At 30.9% G+C, this 26810-nt stretch overlaps 3 protein-coding genes across 8 annotated transcripts; 2 read left to right on the forward strand and 1 right to left on the reverse strand.

Moving 5' to 3' along the window:
• Positions 1–1254: 1254 nt before the first annotated feature.
• LOC141452899 (protein obstructor-E-like) lies at positions 1255–11301 on the reverse strand. 2 transcript variants are annotated; one of them, XM_074125435.1, is made up of 7 exons: positions 11161–11301; positions 10264–10399; positions 10068–10176; positions 8109–8306; positions 7435–7629; positions 2481–2682; positions 1255–2067 (listed from the first exon to the last, which is right to left on the reverse strand). In XM_074125435.1, the coding sequence occupies exons 3-7, from the start codon at positions 10117–10119 to the stop codon at positions 2043–2045; spliced, it is 672 nt and encodes a 223-aa protein (XP_073981536.1). In that variant the 5' UTR covers positions 10120–10176; positions 10264–10399; positions 11161–11301; the 3' UTR covers positions 1255–2042. The 2 variants fall into 2 exon arrangements, with proteins under 2 accessions (XP_073981536.1, XP_073981535.1); XM_074125434.1 differs by lacking the exon at positions 10264–10399 and having other exon boundaries at positions 11161–11300.
• LOC141452888 (uncharacterized) lies at positions 3289–5157 on the forward strand. The gene has a single exon (XM_074125418.1). The coding sequence runs from the start codon at positions 3506–3508 to the stop codon at positions 4973–4975; it is 1470 nt and encodes a 489-aa protein (XP_073981519.1). The 5' UTR covers positions 3289–3505; the 3' UTR covers positions 4976–5157.
• Positions 11240–26329, forward strand: Cap-D3 (Chromosome associated protein D3). Of its 5 annotated transcripts, XM_074125393.1 has the most exons (19): positions 11242–11380; positions 11458–11687; positions 12698–13280; positions 13404–13747; positions 13824–14139; positions 14231–14423; positions 15375–15551; positions 15699–15859; positions 16778–16931; positions 17207–17416; positions 18307–18487; positions 18790–18985; positions 19749–19857; positions 20242–20421; positions 20556–20727; positions 22068–22264; positions 22769–22906; positions 23832–24005; positions 24579–26329. In XM_074125393.1, the coding sequence occupies exons 3-19, from the start codon at positions 13120–13122 to the stop codon at positions 25221–25223; spliced, it is 3708 nt and encodes a 1235-aa protein (XP_073981494.1). In that variant the 5' UTR covers positions 11242–11380; positions 11458–11687; positions 12698–13119; the 3' UTR covers positions 25224–26329. The 5 variants fall into 5 exon arrangements, with proteins under 5 accessions (XP_073981495.1, XP_073981494.1, XP_073981493.1 ...); XM_074125392.1 differs by lacking the exon at positions 11458–11687 and having other exon boundaries at positions 11246–11380; XM_074125394.1 differs by lacking the exons at positions 11458–11687; positions 12698–13280 and having other exon boundaries at positions 11240–11380.
• The last annotated feature ends 481 nt before the right edge of the window (positions 26330–26810 follow it).

Below are 26810 nucleotides of genomic sequence, written 5' to 3' on the forward strand. Positions count from 1 at the left end.
TGTTTTTTATACTCTGGTACCCACCTCAAAACAAGGTATCCAGCAAAGATTCTATTGCAAACATTTTACATCAACACATTTCTTCCAGAAAAAAACAATAATAGGTTTATAAATAATCTGTTCTAAGATCAGAACATACGATTTCGGACATGAGGTAGCTTGAGAGATCAATTGGTCTAGCAAATATGAATTATGCAGATTATTTGGTATTTGGAATCTAAGTATTCATCAAAAAAAGTCAGAATTTTAAACTGCTAATGTTTTCAATCATAGTTCTTAATAAATATTAATAAGGTGATATCAGACATTAAAAATTCTTATTAAAATTTAAATAACACATAAAAAACATTGAATGTTCCCTTCCACTTTGATTTGATTTTTTTTTATTTGATACACCGAAACATATTATTAGTCTCTTTAATATACAAATTAAAATTGCGATTGATTTCTGAAGAGTAGACATACATATGTCATTTTAAGATTATCAATTTTCGATAGTATAAGAGCCAAGACTTTACTATTTGAGAACATATTTACGGAGAAAACCGTTAAGAAAAAGAATAAACTTTTGGTATTCGTTTTAAGTTTGTCCTTTTCCATAAATTGCAGAAAATGTTATACAGCGTTGATTACTGTTAATAAAATTGTCATAAATGTGATGCATTCTACTACAAGTTTATGGGGGAAAGGGATCATTGTACGCATGCCTATCTGGACAAAAAATAAAAATCAATTAATATAGAAGTAAACACTATCTATTGATACCAAGGGGAACTTCTCTGTATCTTATGCAGTTAGGAGAATTTCTATTAACTACAATATACTGCAGCATTTCAAATTAAAACAATTTCAATACTGATATTTATTGATTTTCTTTTGAATAATCAACAAATAAATAATGTACAAATTGCTTCGCTGACTAGGACTTTCAGTCCTTCAGTTAAGTCAGATTTGAAGTCAGCAAAATGACCGATACCAGGCTTGAATATTTATATTTGGATTCATACTAGCTTAAACAACTTATTTTTAATTGATTTTGTTTCCACTAAACCTTCGAAATTTCAAGATATTTTCTGTAAAAAAAAAAGAACAAGAGGACTAACATTTAAACTAAACTTAAAGATTCAAATTTCCTCCATACAAGATATGTACGCATTAGTGATATTTCTTTGTTGATGGAAGATTTCGGAGGAATTAGTCCTCTTCTGCAGCAACTGATGGTCTACGTCTTTAAAAAAAAAAAAAAATCACAAATTGTTTCTTTTCTTGTTTATTTAAAAAATGGCTGAATTAAGTTTACATACATATATGTTTTTTCTTTCAGAGAATACACAGCACAGTAAAACGTTTCTTAACAAAAGTTTTTTTTTCATTTCTTTCAATTAATGGCTATAACTTTTGGAAAGTAATTATAATTCATCATTGTAAACAAATTAGGCAAAAGAATTGGTTTATTCTAAACTTAAGTTCAAAAGAGGAAAATGACAAATGAATTTAACAATAAAATTTTTAATCTTTTTCCACAAAATATTTTAATTTCAAAGAATTATGTAATTATAACACATATCATCCAGCTTCTCCAGTTCATAAATGATAAGCGTTTAGGCAACAATTACTTGGAGAAAAATATTGATGAATGTAAGGCTTTCTATACAGATGACAAAAGATTAAAAAGTGCTCCTAAACTTGTACATGAAAATCTAAGAATTACTTTAAAAAATTCGTAAGATATTTTTTGGCATAAGCACTAACAATCATCGTTACATCATCATCCAATCCCTAAAATTTTATATAAATAATAACTAAATAAACTAGTTCAATTCAAAATCAAGTAATTGACAAATAGCTATTCTAGTTAGTGGCAAGCTTAGATTAAAATTAAGTAAACTGAAAAGTAATGATTTATTTTATTTATGTATTTATTAATTTTTAAGGATACATCCATTGATTTTTCTAAAGCTAAGAGTTTCAAAAACATTATACAAATTGCTATAAGTAAATTTCGTTAACATATTTCTCCCAACATTTAACTTCTCTTTTATTTATCCTTGTAGTCCCTGGCTATAGCTAAAACATAAATTGAAACATTTTAATTTTAAAAATACTTATGTAGTAATATTGCAAACGTTATGACTAAAATTTAGGCTTCTATTGTTTCAAAAGATTAGCTAGAAAAGTTCATTTTTTTATACAAGAGTTTTTTTGTTTTTTTATTATTATTTAAGGCACGTCAACATCTGCAGTTATTGGCGCCCGAGTTTTTTCAGTGCACTGCCGGTCTTCGTGTTCTCTCGTTACAGGCAACACTGTCCATCACTGGACAGTGAGCTATAAGAAGCTGCTAGGATCAGAATATCTGATGGCCAGCAAATGGATTTGAACCCGGGATCCCCGCGAGGGAATCCAATTCGCTACGCACAGCTAATCTTTTCTCTCTTTTTTAAACTTATTATTTTTTTAATTCAAGAATATGTACTCACCATCCTGGTACGTCACGTTCATCTTCACATTTTTTGGTATCTTCATTAAAAGCCTGACCTTCGGGACATCGGAACAACCTTGGTCGGTCTTGTATGCATATAAAATATTTGTCACAGCTTCCAGCAGCCCTGTGATAGGTGTATTCTGCAGGGTAACCCAGTTCGTTGCTATAAGTGACTGGACAGCTGAATCCTAAATATCCTAAACAATTCGAGAATAAGGATTTTTTTCATTTCTGATATAAATAAAATTGACATATCTTTTTTTTTAATTTAGAGAAATAATTTAATAACGGATTAGTTGCTAAACTACTGTAAATATCAAATGAATGCAAATGTTCATTGCATCTCATAATTAAACTTCTGTGATACTTTAGGATATAACTGGCAAAGAAAAACTCTTGACAATAATGATGCAGTTAAGGTGTAAATGCGATCCCTCATAACTAGATATTGTGTAATTCCGACTGGCTTTGCGGTTCAACTAAACTCAGAATCGTTTCCTCAAATTGTATGAAAAATTTAACTGCCACTTACCTGCATACAAATTTCTTGTCATCCTAGAAAAATACAGTTTAAAAACAAATATGTACGCTATTAACGATGAAATCAATTAAGTTCGCTAGCTTAAGCATTTACTTAAGAATGGTGTTTTACAGACAAAATAATTTCAATGTTAAGTAATTTTTAACATTTATAAGAAACATTGGAGTTTTTCTGTTAAAGATTTAAATTATTACCTTTAAAACAGTCAAAATCTATTTCAACGATTTTTTTGTACCTACTATGTCGTAACATTAAATAAAAAAATGTTTTAAATTACCAATTTTTGAACAATTTGTTGCCGATTTCGTTGGAAATCAATATTGGAGGCCGATATGTTTCCTGTGTTGTTATTGTTCACCATTACATCATATAACCAAAAGATCTACCTGTCAGTTTAATAATTTTTTGAACTAAAACATAACCTTTCAAGTTGTTTATTTCTTTATTTTTATTGAACCTTAAATAATATAAACAAAATAATGTTGCCTTCAAAGTGTTTTTTCTTCAAAATAAATTGTCCTTTTTTTGATGATAATCACTGTGATAGACCCCACTGTCATTTCAAACATTCAAAGAAAGTTAAGAACAACGTTAGAAAAAAATATGATTCCAACAAAAATCAAGAAAATGACAACTTACTCATCACACATTTGGTAAGAGAGACAGTGAAGCATGTTATTAATCGCATCGATCCTAAAGATGAAAATGAAGAAAATCCCGATATTTCAGCTGTAGTTGAAGATATTGTTTCCGACATTCAAAATTCCACAAATAACGCCAAATTTTTAGCATTATTTTCTAAAAGTAAAATAATTCCTGAATATAAGCCTACACCAATTGAGAAATTAAATAGACATATACCTGTTCAGGTTGCGCCAACCAGACCAAGTTACCAAATGTCTTCTCGCCGAAATAAAAATACTGCATCTTTCCATGCTACAAAACATAAAGACACCCATAGAGTTGAACATAAGCACAATTTATGGAACGATTTACACAACACAATTTCAGCATTACCTATTATTGAAAGTGTTTCTTCTTCAAGGGAAGATAATGTGGCAAGGAATTGTGATGAATCAAGTATTGCAGAACAAATGACTCATTCTTATTCCTCATATACAAAACAAATTTTACAATTTGAGTCAGAGAATTCATCTTTAAATTGTATGGAGTTTGGTGATGAATCTGTTCCTTCATTTAATAAGCACAGTCAAACAGCAGGGATCCGAAAACCTAATGAACTATCAAATGAGCTATCAGATTATAAAGAAGAGAAAATTAAAATTAATGTTGTACCGCACATCCCAAAGAAGAATGAAAAGTCATTAAGAGAAAGTGGGTCTCTTGGAAAACAAGATCAGACAGAAAATCTCAAAAAAAAGAGTAAAAAATTAAGCAAAACATTGGATAATATACTAGGTTCTAGAACTAAGAAGAGACCTTTGGAAGAAAGTGAAGAAGTTATAAATTTAGAGGATGAACTTTTAGATTACGAGGAGGAAGAAAATAATTCAGCAACAAAAAATATTAGAGAAGATACTACTGCTGAAATATCGCCCCCAAAAAATGAACAAATTCAAAAAAACGAAAATCATAAAGGGAGACGAATAAGTCTGGTTGGAGGTGGGCTGCCATGTAATTCACTCATATCTGGCCCATTTGTAGATCTCCTAGAGCGATGGCATAAGGCCAAAGAGAAAATTCAGAAATCAACATCACAGGATAATAAAAAAATTGCCGTAGTACATAATGTAGAGTCCATATTATTTGAAAAAAATAAATTACTTTCGAAATCAACTACAAGTTCACTACATGATTTAGATGATAATAACAGCAATGAATTAGCCCAGCCAAGTGTAAAGCACAGGATTGCGCACCAGAACATTGCAGATACAACTCTCAGTACAAAATTAGATTATAAAAGAAGGAAAACCAGAAGATCGCTTTAGCCTAATGGTAAAGTTACTGTTTTTTTATTAAGGAGAATGAATGTCAAAAGGTCATTTTTTTTTTTATCTGTTTTGTAGGGGTAGAGCATTGCATCGTTTCTTTGTAGATACTTTCAAAGAATTATAAAGTACAAAGTGATTGTTATAAAAAATAGATATTAATAAAAGACGTTCTAAATAAATCCTAGTGAAATACTCTTGGACAATTTCTTTTGTAGCAATTCTGAGATCTTATTAACAAACTTAATTCAAAGTAGGTATTTATTAAATATTAGTCGAACATAATTAAAAGAGTTGGTAGAACATAAAATATTAGTCGTATGGTGCCAAAATATTCCAGAAAAAAAGGAATATGAAATAAGATGAAACAGCATTTTACAAAAAATTAAAATTAAAAATAAAATCTAAATATTCACACGACTTTCTTTTCCGCATTGTACGCATTTTAATTTTTCTTTAAAACTTACCATTTGAACTTACAAAATTACACATATTTGCCATTGAAATGATTCTGTAGAAGGAAATGTGACGCCACAGCTTCCCCAAAATGCACTCAGACCTAATACATACGTCCAAGTTTAAATGAAACCTAATTGACTAGAATTGAATAGATAAATTATGTATCATCCTCAAGATGAAACAGAATTTTGGCAATTCATTTGATTCTCATAAATATTAAAAATGTCTGAACAGTGCAGTAAAAGTCCTTTAAAGAAGCCTAATTCGCGTATTGTTTTTAGAATTGTGCTTAAAAAAAGTGTTTTAGGAAAAAACTCAAATACACTTGCATGCATATCATGTACCGATTTTCAATTCGAACCATTTTCCTAAAAAAATTAAAAAAAGAAAAACTTCAATTCTGTACATCGAAGAAACCCTCCCTGTCAATCGATTTTCTTCAAATTGGAAAAATTTTGGTAATTATTAATTCTTGCGTACATAAACAGATGAAAAGTACTAAGTTGCATTTCAATGGCCTTTAAAGAAGCATAAATTTAAATTGCATATAGAGAAGCGTACCTACACCATCCCAAAAATATGTAAAATAACCGGGATTTAGTTTATTTAACGCCTCTGTGTTCTATGTTGATCCCGCTAGAAGGAGAAGGAAAAGGCTTCTCAAGTCCTGTTTCATAGAACTACTATCGTTAGGTTAGCGATCAAGAGGAAATCATATCGCAACAAAGAATATTGGAGAAGATCCTGGACATGTAAGAACAATCTACCTCCTGAACTACCTTGAGGATTGTAGTTTTTTCTCTAGCTGTGAGACCAAGGGGGAATATTATGTGTCCCCCGTCTTTATAATAATAATTATTATTACTAAAAAAATGTTTTTAATAAAAGTATAGATCTAAGAGTTAGTAATAACTTCATAAGTTAAAAGAAAATCGAAATAGTTTTTGAAAAATTCAAAAACAAATTGAAACGCGGTTCTGAAAGAGGCACTTCTTTTGGCTGATTTTGCCCAAATGCTGTTGAGTGCTAATGTAAAAACTAAACCAATAACTGAATTTGTACTCTCTGCGATTTTGACTTACTGATCACAAAGAGATCACATACAGAACGATCTGTAAAAAACACTTTTTCACACTCACGAACTAGCACTTCCTGTGAAAATCTAAAATCTGCTTTATTGTAATAATTCCTCTTTTAAGAGACAAGACAAAATTATCCTAAGTTAACTTAGGATCTATCTTATATAAATAATATAAAAAAACAAGTATCAAGCAAATTATCGTAAAATTTTTCAAAATAAACAGTTGCCTAAAACAGACAATCTGCGAAAGGAAACATTCCAATAAGTTCTTTTAATAATACTTGAACTTAATATAATGCTACACCAAAAGTCTCAGTCATCTCATGAAACAATTATTATGTATAGCTTTCTGAATGGTGAATAAGGGGAAATAATATTAATCATCGTGAAAATAAAAATCTTGCGATGATGTGTAATTAATTTAAAGAAGACTGATGACCGCGAAAAAAATAATTCTCTATCATTGAGAAATGAAATGCAGACTGATATCGCCGACAATGTTGCAATTTGCTTTTTACATAAGTAATAGTTATTTTTATTTTCAACTGATGGATATAAAAATCCATATAGAAATATGGATACAACCCAGAAGTGTCTAACTTGCGCTAAAAATATTTGAATATAAAGGAAATAATATAAATTAAATAAAATAATTTTTTAAAAATTAAAAATCATAAACAGCCTTTTTCTCAATAACAGTTGCAAATTGGGCTGTGATTTATATAACCTTAAGGTTTATTTTCAATGTATTAGATTATTGATTATAATCGCTAAATTCCGCACAATCTAAAAGCAGTAAGATTTGCCAATTCAGAAAAGAGAAGGAAATACATAAAGAGTAGGTGTAATAGAAACAATAGAACATGAGTTAGAAAATAATATTAATTAGGAACTATTAAATGACCACATTCTAACTAACCTTCTGCATTACAAGAAGGAACCAAATCTGCCCAATCGCATCTGAGGCTGATTTCGTTGAAAGCAAGTCCTTCAGGGCAAGTGAAAGTGTAACCTTTACCATGTGCACAATTAAGGTACTGACCGCAGTTATATGCATCTCCCAGTAAGAAATATCCGAACTGATGAGGACAGATAGCTGTTGGCTTAGCAGGTTCTGGGAAAAGGATTTTTTTGTCAGTAGAACGTTCATTGATAAAACTGATATGTTTAATATTTATTAACTATCGGAACTGCATTTAGATCTGGTTGGAAAACATAGCATAGAAAGCTATCGTTATTAACGAGAAATTCTCCTTAATTATTTTTTTATATATGACAAAGAAGGCGTTTGTACCAAACACAACGCCAATTTCAAATATTTTAAAATACAATTAAAATTTATGTATGCCTAACAAACTATTACTGGAGCTCCATTGGCATTGGTTTCTCGAACCGTCACTTTTTAAAAAGTAGATGACATTTTTTGTGCAATTAATGCATTCAAGTATGAATTTTTTTTGTTGCAATGGTAATTTTAATGAGTCACTACTAAGTGTCTTAGAAGTAACTAATATAACTAAGGAGAATTAACTATGAACATAATTAGGGTAAAATACTATATAATTTTAATATAATTAAGAAAAAAATACTAACGTGTTGTTGTCCTAGTAGAGCAATCAGTTTGCCCAGGATATACACATGGGTATGAAAAGAATGAAGCTTCATTAGAAAACATTAAGCCGTCCGGACATAGTTTCGGTGTTGGTACACCATCTTCACATTCTAAATAAGCGTCACATTGATTGGGATCCGCAAAACGACCATTCCTTTCAGGACAATTTTGGCCCCTACCTAAATGAAGGAAGAAAAACTAATATTAAAATTAAGTAATAATAATACTGATAGTATCATTCAATACTTTTCTGTTGATAATAGAAATACTTCAATACCAATTAAATAATTAAATTTAAAAAAATTAATATAACTTTCATATGTAGTGAATATTTTGTTCTGTGAATGAAATATCCCTTGACCTTATAAAATGTTTCTTTAGGGCTTTCTCTTTTTTGCTTATAACTAATTTTGACGTTTATTTAACTAGCAAGTTCAAATTTTATTTTGAAGTAGCGGAGGGGAGCTTTTAGCGCAGGGAGTGGTTGACAGGGAGTGGAGTACCCCACTCATCCAGAGCTTCTCTAGAGAGCTGGGTTTAACATCTGATATAGGAAGGGGATATACCGTACATTGGGTGCGCTGAAGAAAGTGGTGTTATGACACAAGAGAGTGGTTAGCTCTAATTCCGACTCGCCAAATTTCCAGGGGCTTCCAAAGAAACCAAGTGTTGGATTAGAATCTATTCTCCTGAGGAATTGTTCTTTAGCACTTGAGGGGGGAATGGCTATTCCTATATTGCTGGCACACCGCTCTATCTGAGGGTAACCTAGAATCCTGGATTATTACCTAGTATTGGGAGGGTATTCCTACCCTTGAATACCTTCTGGCTTGTTCTAGAATACTACTGCCGTAGGGACAGCAGCTTATAATAAATGATAATAAGTAATAATTTACAATAAGTGATTATCTCTGATTTCAGATACGCTTCTTCTTAGGCTAGAGGATCAGTTGTTACCTGCTGCTGGCGAAGTATTTACCCCTTGTAGCGATGGGTTTGAATTGTGAAGATGTTTTGGCACCGAGACCGTGTTTTTTTAGGGCATTCTCGAGAGCTGTATAGTCACCAGATTTAGAAGTAGTGTGTATATAAAAAAGGTAATTGTTAGATTTTTAAATTAAGGAATTATATAATTTAAAAATTAAGAAAAATTATGAAGAGCATTTTATACAACCTAAATACATATTCATGAAATATTTCGGTGTCACTGGTTATAAGAATCTGAAATTATTTTCTAAAATATTAGTAAAAGTACATAATAAAACACTAAATATATATGAATTTGTTTGTAACCATCTCAAAATAAGTAAAAACTATCAACAAAACAAAAAAATTTAGTCGACTTTAAATGTTTATATTATTAGATGTTTTTGCTGCATAGTCTCGACTAATAAGGAGAGAGAAACTAATTTGCACAAGCCACTTTTTCATCCCAAAACGTGTTTTTTTCCTTCCACAGTTGTTTTCTACCGTAGCTTTACCTATTGTCGCAGATCAAGATCAACAGATTAGTACTCTCCATGGATTCGGAATTACATGTACATAACATACATTTGTGCTCATCTGAATTCCAATTTGAGTCAAATGTTGTAGCGAGTAATTATGATTAAATCTCAGTTTGTAGATGGTGGTGTAAGATCTCCTGCTTTCTGAGAATTGTGGAACCACAGTTTGACAGAAGTGCAAGGTTGATTAGCCGTATAATCTCGAATTTAGTTTTCCAATTTGGAATAATTGTCATATAGTGCGCTTATGTTTCGTTCGAGTTTCGTCTACAGGAAGTGCGAATTTCATAAAGTAATTCTGTGTCTGTGTGTATGATGAATTAAAGGGGATGTTTATATAAAATGTTAATAAGTTGGCGCCAAATATGAACTCATTAAATTGATTTAAAAGCTTTATTTCTGTAAAAATGTAAAAATATTGGAAAAAATACTCACATGAATACAATAGATAGAAGAAGATTTGTAGCAAATATGTCGCTCTATGCATGGCAATAGTGAAATAAAACTATCTACTTGGATTCCAAAAGTTGCACAATTCTTCATACTGGAGGGGAATATTAAAGTATTTAGTAAAAGAAGATGAGTGATCATTGCATAACTTTTAAAAATCGTCAGGGAATGTGATAGTAACCTTGGCATTTGTAATGTATGAGTACTTTTTGAATACCAACGGGGAAATTAATTATTTCCTGAGGAGTTGTTTGTTAATGGAAATATGAATTATAATTGCCTGTGTTAGAAGATCTACTTGTTCCTATTAGGTACTGCTGGGAAAGTTATTGCTTAATTAGTTTCAGTACAATCTTTTTCAATGGAATAAACAATTGTAAAAGTAATTAATTTTATTTTTTGAGCTTTTTTGTCGGAAGTATGGTATGTTTTGTAATTATTATTAAAACTATGTTTCTAAGAAAAACAAAAATTGCTGTCAGAGTAAACTAATTGACAAGCATTAGAGCAACTTAATTTCTTTCATTTAACATTTTTTCCAGGCACTTGACTTAGAAACAGTTCCTTACATAAATATGCCTTCTTTTTGAACGATTCAATACTTCCACAGTTGACTAGTACAAGGTCTAATGCCAAAAGTAACAGATTCTTGTTTTAGTAAAAAAAAAAAAAAAACTCAATTATGTTGCTTAAAAACAAATATTTATGTCTTTATGAGGAATCATTAAAACATAGAGTTTTCAATACAAAAAAAAATAGAAATAAACGGTTTCCGCAGCTTAGATGAATTAAAATACTAATTGTCGTAAAGCAAAATTTATTATTATTATTCTTAAATGGTGTTTTTACACTTCAAATCGTTCAATATAAAATTTAAAGATTGAGATGAAGAATAATAACGCACAACCGAGTTTTTAAATTAAATTAAGTGATGATTTTGGGAATATTGAGGTGCGGTCAATCAATAAAAATTAAGTTAAAATGAAGGGAGGTTACAGCTCCACCAGATTTGTCCAGTCCTAAGATTCGTACATAACATCATCAATTAAGATAACCAAATTGTTTGTTTTAAATTTACCTTAGAATTACTTTCACCTTTCCTGGGGATATAAATCAATAATACATGAGGAACCTATGGCACTATCTACCGGACTTACAAAATGCTTTGCACTAAAAACTAATTTGACTTGCAACAAAGCTTTAAAAAATGGAAAAGAAAATGTATAAGAGTTTGAAATACTAAGTGGAAAAGAGAGATGATGGTGTTAATTATTGTACTTTGCTGACTTCGGCTGAGGGTTAGTATTTTAGATACATATGACATTTTAAAAGAGTGACAACTTCAATAATGAAATGTTACTGTTGAAAATTTCAGAAAAAGTTAATACATACATACAAATGTATTGATAGATAATTACTAAAAATGATTGGACTAGATTATATCCGATTTTATTTAGGAATTGAGAATTTATGCTAAGGGATCCTTTTTTACTAAAATAAATTTTAGTTCTGTATTTTCTCTTGGCACTTGGTATTCCAAATGATGAACAACGTCGACAGTTATTCGACTTACTCTTAATTTTTAGCCTCAACATTTCAGGATAAGTATGTCAGATTAACTTTTCGCAGTACTTTTTAGGTTTTAAAATAATTATTTTTAATTTTTCTCCAATTTGGTGAAAACGTATTACGATGATGATAAATACAATCACCAAGAGAACTCAGATAAATCGATTTAAATTTTGCGCGTTTTGCCAAGATTGGTTAACGAAAAACCTAATGTACATAAATCAAGAATGTTAAGAGAACATTCTATTTTCAAAAAATATTTAAGTCCATATTAAATAAAAATAATAGTACTTCTTCATACATAGAAAGTGTTACAATTTAAAAAACGTTTACAACTTGTTGCAAGACATTCTTGACTTTCATAATATTTGAAAGTGGAGGTTACAGATTTAATTCTAGCGTTGAATCAGAACTGTTAACGGTTACTGAGGGCGGTCTAATGAAACATTTATAAACCTCGAACTTCACATGTTTCTCAGAATTGTAGTGCTTATTTGATTATTAAGTGTTTTAATGGTGTTTTTTAAATGAACGATATAGGTTAATTGTGAATATGGAATTGGCAGATCTTTTTGGAAAATTTCAACTAGACCAAGTTGATAGTTTTTGGGTTGATTCTGTTTGGGAAAAAGATTTTTGTGAAGAAAAAGAGTTACCATCTGATTATGAATTGGTATTAGAAGAACTTAATATCTTAGATTTAATTAAAACAGTTAGTTCTACAATTAAAGACTGGATTACTGACCCTATTGATCAATCTAACAGTATCACAGATTCCTCTGTAGCTTCAAATGCGAGAAGATCTTGGCAGAGCTTAGTTTCAAAAAATTTAGGTCACAGAGCTTTTATAGCTCTTATTAGCACTTTCATAAAAAAGGACATTAAAGAATTTAGAAGTCTAGATGAAGTTTATTTAGCTTTAGAAGCTTGTAGATGTTACTTTGTAATACTTTCTGTACATGGAGCGCATGTATTTAATATATTTAATTCTATTTTGTTTGGACAAGCAATTGACACTTTAAAAATTTTAAAAGTTGCGTTTACAGAGAAAAATATTCAGAAGGAGAAAAAGCGAAACAAAACAAAAAACAATTTGCAGGATAATGAAAATGAATTAGAGAATGAGGATGAAGAAGATGGTGCTACTAGAGAAAAAGGAAAAGGCAAGAAAAAGAAAGGGCAACAAACTAGCGATCTAGAAAATAGTGATGAAAATGACAAGATAGAATTAAATTTCAGCGGTAGTCAAAAAATACATCTTCTTGATAGAGTTGCTGCCTTTTTAGATGACTTGAGGTTCTGTCTTCAAAATCTTGAATTGAAGTGTGAAAAGGATTCAATATTACTAACGATCCAAAATTTGGTGTCTGTTGTATCTTTAGAAAAAACATCATATATTTTTCAAGTTCGCCCTCATCCTAAATCATTAGCTTTCTTAGCTTTTAAATCGATTGAAATATTGGGGGAAATGTGTAATCAGTCGTTTGGTAATGTGGAAGATATTGTACGCTTTATAATGAGATCTGTACTTCCGCACCTCTGTCCAAATGAGCAAGACTTTCTGACCAATGCCAATGCTTCTCGAGGCCTTAGCATTCTGCGAGAAAATCTGCTCAACTTTATTTATAGGTAGTACATTTTGTTTCCAGTATGAACTTTATACCTTTGTATATTTATATTGATATGAACATGACCAGTCATTTTTGAGTATTTATGTACAGCTTTTTAATAATGTGCTATTTCACATTACAGGCTTGTATCTGCAGTTAAAGAAGCCTCCTATGATGGCGTTATTGCCGCCGTTCAGCAGTTATGTGTTCGCACTCCAGACAAGGCTGATGTACGCGCTAAATGTGTACAAGTAATTGTGTCTTTACTTGAGCATCTTCCAACATTCATCTTCAACCATATTAATGTGTGGTTATTGAGCCTATGTCATGCAGAGTCTGTGAGAAATCGCGTAGTTGGTGTAGAAATAATAGCGACCTTATTACTTTCCGCACATCATCATCCAAATTTGTACCAGTCATTCTCTGATTCAAGAACGATTCGGTCAAGCAGCATCTCTTCAGATCATATTCCTCCATGTTCGAATGGTATGTAACGTTGGTATTTACAATGCTCCTTTACCGAGAAAGAATGAAATTTATAAACAGATTTTTGTTTTGTTAGTAGATAATAGCAGTCCTAGACATCGCATTTCTTCGCCACTTCGGTCGTCGACTTCGACAACTGAAGTGTCTAGATTTTCAAGTTCTCTTCTGCATCTTTATATATCTGTAGTTGTTTCAAAATGTGCTGACATATCACCAACTGTCAGGACGAAAGCATTGAGCACTCTAGCATCGGTCGTTTTGATTAAACAGGAACCGCTTGAAGACATCATTTTAAAAACTTTTATCGATCCTTATATGGGAATTGAAGTTATAGATAAGCTAGATACCAATGAAAGAAAGTTTTTTAATTTCAAAACTTTGTTTAAATCATGGTGAGTACTTTTGAAAAATTATCTGCCATTTAAAAGGCTATTTATACATTATATTAATTTAAATCTATCCCGCTCTTTTATTGTTTTGTAGGAATCCTAGAGATGTGAATAGTGATTCCTTATTCAATTTGAAAACTAACCCTATACCTGGAGGTACTTTTATTATGGATCTTGTGGAGAAGTTATCTCATGACGATAAAGTTTTTGTAAAAAAAGCTGCTTTAAGTGTAGTTTGTAATATTTGCTTGCTAGCAGGAAAATGGAATACAGAAAGAAGAATCGAGGTGTATATTTTAGTATTTCGATTAAAGCTGCATTGTGAGTCGACGAATCAGTTTTTCGTTAACAATCTGTTGCTGTGATTCAAAAATTCCTTTTGTCATCAGACTACCTATTTCTGAAGGCACTTGTAAATTTTTTGATTTACTTAAGATAGTAAAAAAAAGTGATTTTTTCATTAAAATAAATTTTAAATTTAGAAACAAATTTAAATACATTTATTTAAAAACAATCAAACTTGAGACACCTGGAATATGTTTATGAAATCACTTTGATTTGGTTTGTAGCCATTACCTTTATAATCTTCAGTAAGATGGGTGTTCAAGAAATGCAATATATTAAGTTCTTCAATTTTTCTAAAAATATCTTTCGAGAGATATTACTGGAACAATATCTATTAATGATAGATCAAAATCAGATATTGCAAAGTCAATTTTGAGACTTCATCACATAGACTAGAGTTTGAAAATACATTTGACTTTTAATTCTTGGTCATTTGAAGTGTTTTATTTTATACATGCAATTTAAGTGGCTATTCTAAGTTTTTCCTTCCGATCATATTACTGTAATTATAGTGCGCACTTGAGAGGCAATATTAATGAAGAACTTATTTCTGATTTTATCCGTCGTAAAACCTTTTTATTGAATTTCTAATTAATTTTGGACTCTAATTTTGCTGGTGCTTTGTAAGTATGTCAGACAAAAACATAATTGAAGTCAAATTCTCTGCTCCAAACTGATTGGTCACCTTGGATGATGGATGAAAGTCCGAACCTGTGAGTAATATAAACAAACAAGCGTGACAGATAAAATCAGCGAGAGCCAATACTTCGGAACCTAACCTCATCTTAGTCCTTGTTTTATTTAAATGTAGTTATGTAAAATGAAAAGTATTAAATTGTACTAATAACTGTTCAATATAAACTAAATTTATTACGTTTTGATTTGTATTTTAGTTAATGATCCAGGCATGCAAGGATATTTCATTGGTTGTTCGTAAACAAATGACAAGTTGTTTAACAGATCTTCTGCTAGCTCAGCCCACAAATGAACTGCTAGTTGCTGCTTGGGTGGACGGGGTGTTTCCTTTAATTGGTGATAATGAAATCAAATCTCAAGAAAAAGTTTTAGAGGTAACTCTTCCATAATTGAAGCTAGAGTTTTAAATTTTTATCAAAACTTCAAAATAATTTGAAATTTGTCTTTGCTTCATTTATTTTTTAATGTTACAGATGTACTTGTTTTGTTATAGGTCATTTTTTTCTTTTATTCTTTTACAGACTGCTACCAAATTAATAATAGATAACATGGAGTTCTATGACAGTAGTACCACGGGTTATTCTCAACTACCTTGGAAAATAGTAGCTCAAATTTGTAATAAGAGAAAAAGAAAGTTATTTAGAATTGTGTGCAGATATTGGTCTTCAGTAAATAAGATTAGGTTATTTATCTGAGATTAGCTTATTTGTAGTTATGGTGAATGTTACTTAATTTATATAAATTGAGCATGCTAGCCTTAGACGTAGCTATCCTCTTGCTAGAGCAGTTGCACTAATCATCTGAAAGGTAGAACCATTGGAAATTGTTACTATTTTCAAAAAAGGACTTCTCGCAGGTTTGGTAATCAAGGAGCAAGAAAATAAATGCTTTTATAAATTCAGGGTTGGCAGAAATTTGCTTGGCCAAAATTTTCACAAGGCTTTTTTAAATTTTTATTTCATAAAAGTTGTTATACTAGGATGGAAAAGTATAAATAAAGGGAGAATGTGCAAGGTGCCGCAATCACTGAACCGCTGTACGAGCCCCGCCCTTACTGACTGATTTAAAAAAAGTGTATGATTGAAAGTATATCTCTGTATATTTATTGCTTATATTGAACGCAGTTAAAATCTCGTAAAAAAAATTGAAAATTTGAATGAAATTTTATAAATAGAATCTCGAAAATTGGGCAAAAAAGAAATATGAGTGTTCACCCAATTCTGCGGTTTATTTTTATTTAAGTTGCATCAACATCAGAGTGTTTTTGGCACCTGGAGTCTATTTCAGTGAATGACTGGCTTCCGGAAATTTTCTCACGTTCTAAACAACGTTGTCCTCTATCATCGGTCATTACAGTAGCTTACAAACAATATTGTCCATCAACGGATATTACAGTTGGAAAACAAATATTATTCTTATGCGTAATTTGCTTAATAGAGTTGCGGTTGTATGTCGCCTTCTCAATTTTAAAAAAGTAGCCTATACACCTGTTGGAGAAAGTGAGAAGAAAAAATTCGATGAAAAGTTTGATTTGGATTGCTAGAAATTATTGTTCTATCTACAAGTTTTCAAACATTTAAAAAAAACTGTCTATTTTCAGGTCGACAGAACTAAAAATTTTGAGAAGTCACATTGGTACGGAAAATAATTTGGGTGCTCTGTTCTTATTAGTATCCATATCCGAATTTCAAAATATACCAAAAAATGATCATTTGTTGAGAGATTATTATGCAAAAGTTCGTGATTGTACAAATGTAAGTGCAAGCTTTTGATATTTTACTATGATCTTTTACGAAATCTAAGTTTAATGTATTATTATGAAATAGTTTTAAAAACTAATATCAGGAATTAAATTTTGGTGTTTCATTAAAACTAGATATATAACCTTTATTATTGTGGCCTCAGTTATTTCTAACTTAAGGTTTTAATATAAACAATATATTAAACAACACATCTGCATTTAATTCATTCAACTAAATCAAAATTATATACTTTTCATTGAATTATTTTCCACCTTCTATTTTGATAGATAAGCGAATTTGAAAGTCAGCTAATATTAGAAGCAATATTTCTAAACTTAAGTGAAATTAATGAGGAAAGTAAAACCAATTTGTGTGCATCAATCAAAGAGACAGTGAATAAATTCGCTGTTCCCCTACCTATCATTTCCAGATGTATGGACATATACCAGCATACTTATCCAGCAGAAATAAAAACATGGACCGACAAACTTGTTAAGGTACATTTATTAATTTTTTTAATTTGTTTTTCTCTCAAAATGATTTTTCAGCTGTTTTTGGTAATTAATAATACATTTTCCTTCAGAGGATATAAAAATGAGCTCACTCCAGTTTCAGTTCGTAATTCGTTTGTAGATGATATTTTTTATTTATTGGAAGAACGTTAGTATTAAAAAATCAGAAAACGCATATTCCCGATTTTCTCAAAAATGTTCTGTTATTGTTCCAATTCGAAACATTGTTTGATGTTCATCCAAGTGTGCACCCACTACTTTGATTCAGGATTTTATCAGTAATTGCTTCTTCATTGCTCTTCACTATTCTTTTCATAATTCATGTGACGCTGACTTTTTTTGTTGTTACCCTTCTTACGTATGGAAATGATGACGAACGATGTGTTCAGCCACTGTCAGTTCTGACAAGTGCACGATTACTTCGGATTAAATTCGATCCGATAGCTCTACATCATGAGGGCTACCCGGATTCTGGAAGTTTTTAGAAGGTAATATCTCCACCAATATTTAAAACCAATGATGAGATTGCTGAGAAATGACATCTTCTCCTTCTGTTTGGGCAGAGCGCACCTTAGCTCTGTAGAACTACTAAAACTTTCTTGCATGTTTCCAAGTAACGTACTGTAATTTGTGTAGAGTAAAACATAGTCATGGTTTTCTAAGAAAAATCTCATTTGATCCGATTATTTGAAGAGTCTATAATATATATGAAACTTTACAAACTAAATATAATATCGTGTTCGCCTTTATTGGATGTGCTTTCAAAGTCTATGGAACTTTTAAAATAGAAAAACGGAACTTTTTTGTTCACCCCATTATTTTTGTTCTTATTCTTTGTTACCCAGTATCTCCTAAAAAACAGTGTTTTTGAACAGGATGCAGAATTGCATTTGAACAGAACTATTAATGGTGATTGTAAAGAGGATTTAAACCAAACTGTGCTTTGTCAATATATATACACCTTAGGGGAAGCCTCCATGACTTCTCCAAATGTAGTCTCAGAAGAACTTGTATCATCTCTAGTTGCACTAGTGGACTTCTATGATGAAAGAAATGGTAATTTTAATTTAATAATTTTTATTACTGCCATCTATTTGAGCGGACGTCTAGGATTCGGTATTTTAGTCACCACTGCATTTGCATTTGTACAATACAGAGAATAAAAGTATGCTATTTGAGCATCAAAAAATATAGTTGCAAAGATTTTCCTCGTGATTTTCGAAATCTTATTAAATTAATAAATTAAGCTTTCCCTCATTTATTTCTACAGTTTATCAAGATATTCTACTTAGTAATAATCTTTATAATTTTCGAGTTGAAAAATCTATTTTTACTCATTTACTTTTTTTCGTTTCTAGATCTTGCTTTAAAATGGAAGGATAAGTTAACTTCGCAGACTCATTCGGTAATTGTAGTAACTCTTGGAAAGTTATGTCTACAAGATCAACTGTTAGCCAAATCAATTGTTCCAGTTCTGGGCGCACTTCTTGACAATAGATCTGCATCTGAGATAAAAATCAATACTTTAGTAGCATTAACAGATTTATGTGTAAGGTTGGTGTATATTCATTCTATTTTTCATACGATATTCGCAAATAAAGAAAGACTGACATTTCCCTCTTTGTCTTCTGGAAATGTTGAATTTGGATTTTGGAAATGTTGAATTTGCCTCGTAAGACTCTTCCACAAATGTGAAGACATATTTATAGCTTTGTCTTTGCCTATTTTATTTTTCTTCACGAATTTTGTTGTTCTTGTTATAGCAATTATTGGCACCTCGCCAGTACTCTTCACTTAAAGGTGAAATACTTGACTGAACAATTAAAACAAGGTCTCCTGTGGGAATATATTTATTACTGCACTTGGAACATAGCATCAAACAAGTCACATGCCGTTTCCTTGCAAGTTTCTATTAAATAAAAGCTTTTTAAAGATTTTTTCCGGCTCTTTGATAACTTCTCTCAACTTTTTGAACCATAATATCACTCCGAAGATAATGACAAATTTCAACCTCCAAGAAGGAAGCACCCATTTCTCTTACTACTGGATTAAGTGGTCCTACATGTAGGCATTCAGATTTCACTTTTTCAACCCTCTGTGGTTAGCCGACCCTCTTGAATCATTTATATACGTGGCATCGTTGTCCTCAGTGTTGATCCATTACTGAATGGTCCTCTATGGACAAAGCCCTCTCTCCCTTTCTTATAAGGAACCCTTATACAACTGTCCTACCGGACAGTTTTAATAAAAGGTTCTCCATTATCAAATTAGATGTAATAAATGTTTGTAAATTATCTTAATTTTTGTTTGTTTAAAGGTTCACATCTTTAGTTGAAGCTTATCTTGGTGATATGTGCGTTTGCCTAAAAGATAAAGATCTAGCAGTTAGAAAAATGACATTAACATTATTGATGCAACTTATTACGGTATGTTTGGGTATTTTCAGTATGTTTAGCTATAGCTTTGTATTTGCATCATTGATATTAATCGATTTATTTCTATTTTATAAACCAATTACATTTAATTTTCTATTTATGCAACCGCGGGCAAGAAGGATTGCCTCAGTTTTTTTAGTTGAAGATTCTCCGACATAATTTGAGTTATTTGATTGTTATAAGAAAATATGTTTGTCCTCTGATCGACTCACTTTGTTACTGTGGGAGTTGTGGGAGTGTATGGTGGAGTGTTTAGTGACAGAGAGGGTGAGAGAGCAAGAATTTAAATTGAAACGAATGATAGTTTAGAAAAGATGTTTTTATTCATATTTTCAGATATGGAAATTATATCATTAAAAACATTTAATTTTCTAGGAGGATTATATAAAATTGCGAGGTCCATACTTTTTTTATCTGTTGTGCATGCTAGAAGACCCTTCAGAAGAGATAAAGGAACAGACATCTTCTTTTCTGATAAATTGTGCCAGGACGAAACAGGGCAATATTATGGCAACGTTCTTCATACAAGCAATTTATTTCTTTAACGATTATGAGGTGATCATTGCATTTTATCAAATTATTTAAATAAAAGTACTTCTATTTCCTCTTGAATCGCTTGTAATAAATTTATTTTCTCTAATGCGTAAACATCCATGGGACATTTAAAATTTAGAAAAGGTCGTTTTTAGGGAGAAAAACAATATTCAAGGGTCGAACAAGGACCTCAGGAACGTGAGGCTTTTTGTATTTCTGGTAGACATAATCGAGAGATAAGGAGAAGGTTATACAGGTTTATGCTTGAACATATGCAAGATGATCATAGGTTCAAAATTACTCATAAATTATCCACAGATATATTGTGTTAGTATACAATTTAATTTGTAGTTATCTTTTTGAATTACAAAAATAGTATTTAAACAGTGAAATTTTTCAAATTCTGATTTCCACAGTATGTATGTATGTGTATTTATACAATAGCTTAATTTTCTAGCCTTGCAGCCACATTTTTTACTACAAAAAGATTTTGTTGTCTACAATTTAATTAAATTTGCGATGACAACTGCTAAATTTAAATAAGTGTCTATTTCTAATTCCACGAATCTGTGATTTCCAGCTTTTTCTCAAATTACTTTCCTCCATCAACGGAAATGCCATTTTATAAATTCTTACTTTCTACATAAGGATTTCGTAAACAAATTAACTTGTCGAAACATATCTTTGTTTATTTCTAGCAATAATGAAAAATTTCATTTGGAGGGATGAGAAAAGTTAGTGTTTTTCATTCTCTGGTGGCCTGTTGTGGTAGAAGATATCAAATCAATATCCTTTCTTTTATACTTTCTCATACCATCGAGTCGACGAACTTGGTATCTTCACACTATCAGTTCTGCGGCTTATTTATCAGTACTTTTGGTCGAATTAGATTTAACTGCTTCCCTAAAATGACATCAGCATTTCAACATTGCCGCCACGTTTTCTTTTCTTAAAGGAAATTAATTTACTTTAGGTAACATCACCATCATACTCTTTCAAATCGAAATGTGGAGTACTTCTTTAACGGAAAGTGCATTACTATTGTATGATTATCTGGGTTGGTAAAAGGGGTTGTGGAGTAGTTAGACTGGGCGCTTTAAAAGAGATGTGTTTAGGTTAGAGTGTGTACTTTCAAATAAAGTAGTCTGTGGTAATTAGTAGTAGTTACTATTGTCATTCAGTTAAGGAAGTAGAGATTAGAAGGAAACCTAATTTTAAAAAATTAACATTTAATTCAGTAAAAAGAGGTTACGGAGTATCTCAACCTTCTCTGGGTTATTATTGTTTGAAGTTCTTTTTGTATTTTACTCTTTAACGTTTACGGCATAGTTCTCCGCTGATTATTCATATTTGAAACCAATACCCGGCTATGCTTATTGAAGACGATTTAGTTACCATAGACTGAATATTTTAAAATGGATGCTAGTGTCGACTCCATAAAATTTAAGATCATAACGCTACGTTGAGTTTTAGAACTTTTTCAGTTTTTGATTCATTTAGCTATTAGAACTTTTATTCAGTTTTACATGAATCCACTTGAATATTAGAGAAACCTACTAGAATATAAGCATGATTCAAAAGAGAGATTTCAAAAGCATGACTGTCTTTATTATTATTGTTATGATGGTCCTTAATTATTGTTGCTAAAGGCATATTTTATTTATTAGGCGAAGTCTCACAAAATGTGATCCCTCTCGAAGGGAACGGCTCTCTTTTATTAGAAGATGCACTTTTCTGTCTTGCTTGCGAGGAGATAAGGCTTGTACATATGAATCAAACAAAGGATCTTGCTGATGATGGTTCTGGAGAATTGAACCGTGATGAAATAATTGGCAATATTTGTAAGCGTACTATAATTTCACAGGTAATTCTGTTCAATATTGTGAAGTATGATTTTTTATTTTTATGCTTGTACATAAATATTACTATGTTAATCTATACTTTGAAGTCATGCCTTATGACTTACTAAGAGACAGTTTAATCACAAAAAGCACAATATAGGATGATTTAATAAGACAAGTTTAGTACACTTTATATTTTACTATAATTTGTCCCTGAAAAAAATAAATAAATACATATGAAGGAGCATGGAAGAAGTCGATTGACTGGAAGAAAAATTTACAGACAAGTTTACGAATTTTTCTTACTTTTCATTTCTCTCTTTCTGGCTTTCTAATCTATAGATGTTGACAAATATAAATGATACATTTTTACAAATGTTTACATCAAATGTTTTTCTGAGAAAAATTGATTTGGGGAATTTTATGATATAAGTTTTTGTTTGCATATCATACAACTTAGACATTTATTTTTATAGCAGTTCTATTTTACTTTTAATTTATATATTAATTCATAATTTTTGTTGCAGGCATTAAAGAAAGATTATGTGGATGTGGTGGTACCAATAATTTTGAATTTAAAGTCTAAATTAATTGAGTTAAAATCTCCTTTGGTACATGATTTAAGAATTGCTCTCAGAGAACTTATGAAAGACTTCAAAGAAGAGGTATTACACTGTTTGTTTAATACACTGTAAAAAAGAACTGGAACTCCCTTGTTATTGAGACATTGCCGTTACCTGCCTGAGTGGGGGAATAAAAAACGTTTTGGAGTGAATAATTGTTCTAACTGTCGCGGGCAGCTTGAAACGCTTTCGTGAATTGGTAAAGGCTAAACTAAAATAAATAAATAAAATATTTGTTGTTTTTCTGTCCAAATGAGCAATTTAATATCGTTCTGTTCAATGCTAACTGCGAGGTTCTGAATCATTGGAATTTCTCCATAAGACTTAAGTCTTACGCTTGAATAATCCAGGAACTCTATAACTCCACGAAACTTATGGAGGAGTTGGAAGAATCTTAAAGCAATTAAAAGAAGGCTTCATGTGTGCAGCTTTTGAAACTCGTTCATTGCCTGGTATTATTCTAAGACTCTATCGTACTTACCTACTGCTCACAGGCCTATCTAGACGGCAGTGCCAAGATCTTTCTATAGGTAATTTCTAGTTTCCACTTGGATCCCACTCTTCCGGCTCAACTTCCGTTTATAAAAGAAGGTACTAACTTTCATCAAAAGCAAGCAATAAACTAAGATTAAACGTCCCAGGAATTATTTAGCACGTCTAATAGAGATGGTTCTGCACAAGGGATGAATTAAATTTAACCAATTATCTTATTTCTTTTAATCTCCCCTCACCCCTTCCAGTCCCACAACAAAAGGGATCCAAAATTTAAAGAAAACAATAAATTTAGAAAGTCAAACCAAAACCTGAAATAACTATTTTATATTTTATTTGCGCCAGATCATCCATTTTACTTTCTTTACTTAAATAAATTAACATAATTTTGATTTTAGTGTTAACAAAATCCTTGTCCTATTTATAAAATTTGTTTTATTTTTCATTGTTTTAATGACCCTTTTTTATGTTTCAGATAAATGAGATACTAATTAATGACAATGATACTGCCGCAGAGATTGCTCTGGAATTGCGTAAAATTGAACAAGAAGAACAAGCTCGATTGTCACCTTCAACTTGTAGACAGCACGAACAACAAGTTGTTATGCTACAAAATTTGTATGTTCATTGCGAAAAACTTTCTCAACAGGTAGGAGTTTAAGATTTTGAAGTTTTAGAATTACGTCATTATAATTTATGTATAATACGTATTCTCTCTCTAAACAAACTGCCCCAATCTTTCCGTTGATTTTAACTATCAACCCATTTTTATTTTTTATTTTTTTTTTTTACTAATTGCCTCATCATTCCGTACATCTTCTATAAGAATCCTTTCATAATCGGCTTCATTTGAATTGTATATATTTTGGCAAATGTCTCATAGCCACTAAAGCTTAAAAGAAACATCATTACTTTCGTTTTAAAAGTACTTTTCTAGTTTTCTACGTAAATAGCTGCGTTATTTTCACTGTGTACACATACTATGTAACATAATATTATCGCTTTGATAAACAAAAGAACTGTATAGTACATAGTAATTTTTGTACATGTCACTTTGTCTTTAGAATTCATAGAACATTTTCTCTATCAGTAATATCGTATGGTGATGTAAATTTATTCTTCTCGTAAAGTACAAACTTTTATTATAAGTTTAGCATTTCATCCGCTCTCTATTTACTGTGGTGTTTTAGATGTATTATTTTCATTCGTATTTTCATTTCAGGTTTTAAAAGATTTTGGATACGATACACCAGAAATACTAGATTCTCGAGAAAATCGACAAGAGGATGGAGTTGTTGATGTCCCTAATGGAAGTGGAACTGCCAAAAAACAATTGGAGCAAACTCGACCTGACAGAAGTAGTGCCGTCCCTTTCAATCAGAACAGTTTCAGTACATACTGCAGTGAATCTGGTACACAGTCCATTTTAAATGGCGATGGTACTTCGACAATTAAGGAATCACCAAAGAAAAAGGCAAGATCAAGTATATCTTCAACTCTAAGTCAAAATGATTTAGAAAGAGGCAGTTTGAGACGTAGTCAGTCGAGTTTGAGTACAGCTTTTGGTGAAACATCGCAGAGTATGTTGCAGAATGGCACTAGAGATGGTAGCAGTGTAGTGAATTCTCGTGCATTGAGAGGCTTGTCAAAGAAAAGAAGGAATGCAAGTGAAGAAAGTAATGGTGAAGATGAAATAAGAATTAGAACTACAAAAGGCAGATCAATTGTTAGTTCAGACTCTTCATCAGTATTATCTGAAACCAATTCCTCGAGCTCACCGTGTGATGAACCGCCACCTCGATCTAGCGGCCAAGCTTCCAGATCTGCGGGTAAGGAAGGTAAAAAAAAACAAAAGAAGAAAAAGTAGTTTGATTTAGAAAAAAAAAAAAAAATATATGAATACTAAGTACCATCAGTATTTAATAATAATTAATTACATCATATTGTGTTCATAATTTTAAACGTACTCAGTTCAATTTCTATACAATATTCAACGACGTCTGTGATAACTCTTGTTGTGAGTTGTGAATACTTCTGTAGCAGTGTAAGCACAGCTTCTTATGAATTATTCTGTCTATATTGAAACCAAAAATATTTTAGTAATTATAAAAATGTAATTTATGAATTGTTGTTCGATGGTACTGTTAGTGTTTGGTTTCTCATTATTCCTTCCACTAGTTGTATTTTTTGTTTGTTTATTTAAAACGAGTTCTCTTTGATGTACATAAAAAGAATTACTGAAACCAAATAAACCCTAGCAATTCTGTTGTTTAATATTTCATAAATTTACTGTCAAATCAAACTGTTTTCGACGAACTTCACAAGTGTACACTCTTTTTTTTACACTTTTTTTTTTTTACAAGTGTACACTTCTTTTGCACTTCCATTTTCTGTTAGTCCAACATACTTTCAGAGAATTTCAGTTTACTGTATTTCTATTATTCAGTTTCGTTTATCTTGTCAGAACTCAGGAACTTTTCTAGTAATTTGATCCATTATTAAAACAAATTTGATATTTTTGAAAACTGAATAAAAATTGTGGCAGATTTTTTAAACACCATTTCTATATAAAGAGGACATCTTCAACAATATACCTATTTTCAAATGAGCAATGATGCACTAATGACAGTTTCTTAAAGTGTACTTATTACATGCTTATGTGTTAAGGGTGTAATATATGGTTAAACAGTCATAAATATCAAATTACAGTTTCACGATAATAATTATAATGGAAACAATAAGAGTAATAATGATGTAAATATCTATCAAAATATAAGTTGTTATTGATTTTGAATGAAATGTTTGATACTATATTTTGCTTCTTGTTTCATTTTATTCTTTTAAAAGAGTCTATTAAACTGCAACGTTAGTTGTTGGCTTTCTTTCTCTGCATTTAAAATGTATTTTATAAATAGCAAATGTTAACGATTTAATGATTGAAATAAACAATATAAATTTGTATTTATAGATAAATCTAGAAAAGATAAATCTTATACCTTCTGCATTTTACGATTCTGGTAAATCATACTACTTGAATAAAAATATAGAGATTTTTATAACATGCTTTAGATTAGTACCTGAATTTGCTGGATATAAAGTTCAAGGAACCTTCAGGAACCACGCACCTCCGGTCATACTTACTTTTACAATTTATGATTCTTAACATATTTTATACTTATTATTTAGAAAGCCCTTACCAGGAAGTGCAAAAAAAAATTTTCTGGAAAAATATTTCTAACAATTAAGTGTATTAAGTGTTGGTTATTTGAAATTAAAAGAAACTCATAGAAGCCGTTCTCGAAAAAATATATTATTTATAGGCACCCTGCGATTTTATTGATTTTGAAATATTAATTCCGCACAAAACCACTTTTTCGGTTGAGAATTATTTATTCGACTATGATAAAATCACTTAGTTGTTCATTTTATGAAGCGAGGGAAAGTAATGCTACCA

The sequence above is a fragment of the Rhodnius prolixus genome, unplaced genomic scaffold, assembly GCF_049639745.1.
Source record: "Rhodnius prolixus isolate KJV_2025 unplaced genomic scaffold, Rpr scaffold_3, whole genome shotgun sequence".
Taxonomy (NCBI): Eukaryota; Metazoa; Arthropoda; class Insecta; order Hemiptera; family Reduviidae; genus Rhodnius; species Rhodnius prolixus.